General features: G+C 41.5%; 1 protein-coding gene across 1 annotated transcript in view; it reads left to right on the forward strand.

Moving 5' to 3' along the window:
* galnt13 (polypeptide N-acetylgalactosaminyltransferase 13) overlaps positions 1–4,159 on the forward strand; it is a 77,277-nt gene that overhangs the window by 31,384 nt on the left and 41,734 nt on the right. Inside the window, exon 5 of the mRNA XM_016559121.1 lies at positions 2,971–3,178. Within this exon, the coding sequence (XP_016414607.1) occupies positions 2,971–3,178 (208 nt within the window). The remainder of the gene's footprint in view (positions 1–2,970; positions 3,179–4,159) is intronic.

Consider the following 4,159-nt stretch of genomic DNA (forward strand, 5'->3'; position numbering starts at 1 on the left):
ACTGGAGCCCTCTCTGGGCTAAACTCGGGGACTGGAGCCCTCTCTGGGCTAGACTCGGGGACTGGAGCCCTCTCTGGGCTAGACTCGGAGACTGGAGCCCTCTCTGGGCTAAACTAGGGGATTGGAACCCTCTCTCTATTGGACTGGGAAATGGGAGCCCACTCAGGGCTGGACAGGACCAGCGGGGACGAAGGAGAGAGGAGAGGGGGTTTCCCAGTCTATAAGGTCCTCCTCGAAGTCCAGCAGTCCCAGATGTATAATCAGCTCACCCTCAGCCGCGGTGCAGTGGGCTCCAGCAGGAGGAGGAGGTATTCAGGGCGAAGGAGGGGATCCATGGACACAACGGAAACAAAACACTGAGTAAAAACAGAAACAAAAATGGAGGGAACAGTCTGGTATTCTGTCACGTTGTGACTGTGAGGAGCATGGAGCGAGGAGACGAGGAGTAGACTTCAAACCAACAGACTTTAATTAACATTCATGGAACCAGGAACACACACGTAGCGGGGAAAGACGAAAATTCAATACCAGACAAAGGAACTCTGAATAGGACTCACTTTAAATACACAGGACTAGAGGAGGGGATGACGAGAAACACCTGGAACTAATGAAACAATTAACATGGGAGAAAACTGGGTCATGGAGCACGTAGGGTAGGAAAAACACACAGATAGAGTCCAGGGGCGTGACACCATATATACCATATAGCAAATTACTTGATTATTAATGTCATTTCAGAATGTAAATGTTATTGCCCAGTGATATATTTAAAGTTGTATATATATATACATATATCTACATCCACTTTAAAACAATATAAACTATATATCAGATTTCAACGGCTTGATTGTTCATGTTGATGCAAAATGTAATCTATATTATTGCCCAGCTGTAATCTGCTAAATGTGTCTATATGTCATTAAGATATTACAATATAATAAACATTAAAATCAGGTTTATCTGCAAAGCTGATGAAATTTTGTTTATGCAAACACAATTTACTTGACTATGTCAAAAAATGGTTGGTTTTTACACTTTTTATCATATTAACCTTGTTCTTGTGTGTTCCTCAGCTGTAAAACCAAGACGTACCCTGATGACCTTCCAAATACCAGCATTGTGATCGTGTTTCATAATGAAGCCTGGAGCACACTTCTAAGAACCATACACAGCGCCATAAACCGCTCGCCCAGACACCTGCTGCTCGAGATTCTGCTGGTGGATGATGCCAGCGAGAGAGGTCCTAATCACATCAATTCATTAAAATTTGCATGTTGAGTTATTCCTTCAGTATCACAATAACAATGGCAGAATATCTCCAGTGTCATCGTTTATGTGAATGTTGGCAACAAATTATCTCTAAAGTTTATTTAGTCCATAAATGTCATTCAGCTTCTTAGAGACCTGAGTGAGGAAACATTAAATGGGTCATGAGCTGAGAAATCAAAATTCCCTTGATCTTTTGACATATAAGAGGTCATTGCACTGTAAAAACATCCTGTAAGTTTCAGAACTCAAAACTCATTAGTCTAAAAACAGCTTATGTTGAAGCCAATCTGCCAAAATGACAGGTTGTGGAATGTGCCACTTTATGATGTAATAGTGTGGCTAAACCCCGCCTCCGCACAAGAAGATCAACACCTACATCACTACATCACTGCCTGTTTAGCTCCGCCCACTGATTCACGCATGTAGTGTAAATAACGAGAGAAGCAAATGCAGGTCTATGCAGAAACCAAAAGATAAAGATGTTCCGTAGACAACAAGACACTGTGCAGAGCCAAGCTGTGGAAAAACACAGTCTTTGCATCGCCTTCCTTCTGATCCCAACATTAGGAAAGAGTGGATGAACTTTATTTTTAATGAAGTTCCAGACCACATCAGTAAGAACTTGGTCCTTTCTTAACTTCGTTTTACCATGGATTCGTTTACAAACAAGGCACAATTCGATGCATGATTTTCAGAAAGATTGAAAATAAAAGATGATGCTGTGCCGACTATATTGGGTCCAACAGTAATGTCGCACCACACAAGTGTGAGGAACTGTTTCATGTGTTTTATTATGTGGTCACTATTGCTTTGTCTATTACTGTATGTATTAAGTATTTATGTGCTTTTAACCAAAATAACAGCAGCATCCATCTATGAAGGATGTAGGCTATCAAACATACACAACTGTTAGCCAATCATAGCAGTGGGCGTTTAGTTTCCGAGTCTACAATCAGCCACACCTATTCAAACAGAGCGTTCTGATGAGAGGGGTCAAAAAAGTACAGAAAATAGCCTATTACTTCTAAATTATGATGTTTTTTGATGTACAAATCTTGATAACATTATAAGTGTACCTCAGAGAACAGTACAAAATAATAAAGGCACTTCATGACCCCTTTAAGATGTGTGTAATATAAAGATGTTCACCATAACCTCATCTCTGTAAATGACCTCTGCTTTTATTGATTGACTGATTGCAGATTTTCTAAAGAAAAAATTTGAGGACTATGTTGCGACTCTGGAGGTTCCGGTGCAAATTTTGAGGATGGAGCAGCGATCCGGTTTGATCCGAGCACGACTAAGAGGGGCGGCCGCCACACGAGGACAGGTCATCACCTTCCTGGACGCTCACTGTGAGTGCACTGTAGGGGGGCTTGAGCCACTGCTGGCCCTGATCAAAGAGGACAGGTGAGTGTGCTTGACTGTGTACAGACAATCTATTCCTGAGCCCCAAACTTGACATTTTATAGACTTGAGAATGTTATATTTGCTATACCTTTTCTCATGCTTTTTGCCATAAGAGAAACTAAATATAGTACTTAGCAAAATATGTTTACAATAAACTTCAGTCAGACAGCAGAGAATGTACTGTAGAGCAGGGGTTTTCAACCTTTTAGGACATGCGCCCCCCCAAGTTGGTCTTCACCATAACCTCATCTCTGTAAATGACCTCTGCTTTTATTGATTGATTGATTGCAGATTTTCTAAAGAAAAAATTAGAGGACTATGTTGCGACTCTGGAGGTTCCGGTGCGAATTTTGAGGATGGAGCAGCGATCCGGTTTGATCCGAGCACGACTAAGAGGGGCGGCCGCCACACGAGGACAGGTCATCACCTTCCTGGACGCTCACTGTGAGTGCACTGTAGGGTGGCTTGAGCCACTGCTGGCCCTGATCAAAGAGGACAGGTGAGTGTGCTTGACTGTGTACAGACAATCTATTCCTGAGCCCCAAACTTGACATTTTATAGACTTGAGAATGTTATATTTGCTATACCTTTTCTCATGCTTTTTGCCATAAGAGAAACTAAATATAGTACTTAGCAAAATATGTTTACAATAAACTTCAGTCAGACAGCAGAGAATGTACTGTAGAGCAGGGGTTTTCAACCTTTTAGGACATGCGCCCCCCCCAAGTTGGTCTAATTTCACTTGCGCCCTTTTTAACTTTATTAAAATTAACATAAAAGCAAATATCCATTAAAGCTAATAAAGCAGCGAACAATTTTTCTTTTGCTCTTTTTGATTAACATTATTTACATAAGAAATGCACGGATCCGTTATACTGATGTACATTTGATATTTTCTTTACTGTTTACATTCACTTAAAACAACCTACTGTGCTTACAAGCATACTTGTCAAGACAGCCATTGGTATTCACCTGCTGTCTGAGAAGGCTATCTGTTTGTGCACTTCAGATGTGTGAGCGGTGCGCATAGAAACGCTCTATCACAGTGCGTGAGTACCGAATTGAGATGTCTTGAGCCATAATGGCTTAAAATTACTTTAATGTTTAAACTGACAAGACTTAAAACACGTGAGAATGAAAAACTTTCTCGAGGAAGCAGCACTGGCCTGATCGTTAAGATAGTTTTGGGGGGCTAAGGTGACAGATAGGGGGGCTGAAACCCACCTAAAAAGGGTTCAGAACCGCCCCTGGTATAGCGTGCGTAATTATACTGAAACATAAATATATAACCAGTTTACCTGATTCAATGTGATGGCTGAGCCTGTTTCTGAGATAACAACATGCCAATCCGTGGTTGGATTTCCGACACGGCTAACCGTAAATCATCTTACACTGTCAATAAGCGTGACCAGGGTTGCCAGGTTTTCACAACAAAACCCGCCTAATTGCTACTCAAAACTAACCCAAAACTACAAAACGC

This window comes from Sinocyclocheilus rhinocerous, unplaced genomic scaffold (assembly GCF_001515625.1).
Source record: "Sinocyclocheilus rhinocerous isolate Xijiao unplaced genomic scaffold, SAMN03320098_v1.1 scaffold887, whole genome shotgun sequence".
Taxonomy (NCBI): Eukaryota; Metazoa; Chordata; class Actinopteri; order Cypriniformes; family Cyprinidae; genus Sinocyclocheilus; species Sinocyclocheilus rhinocerous.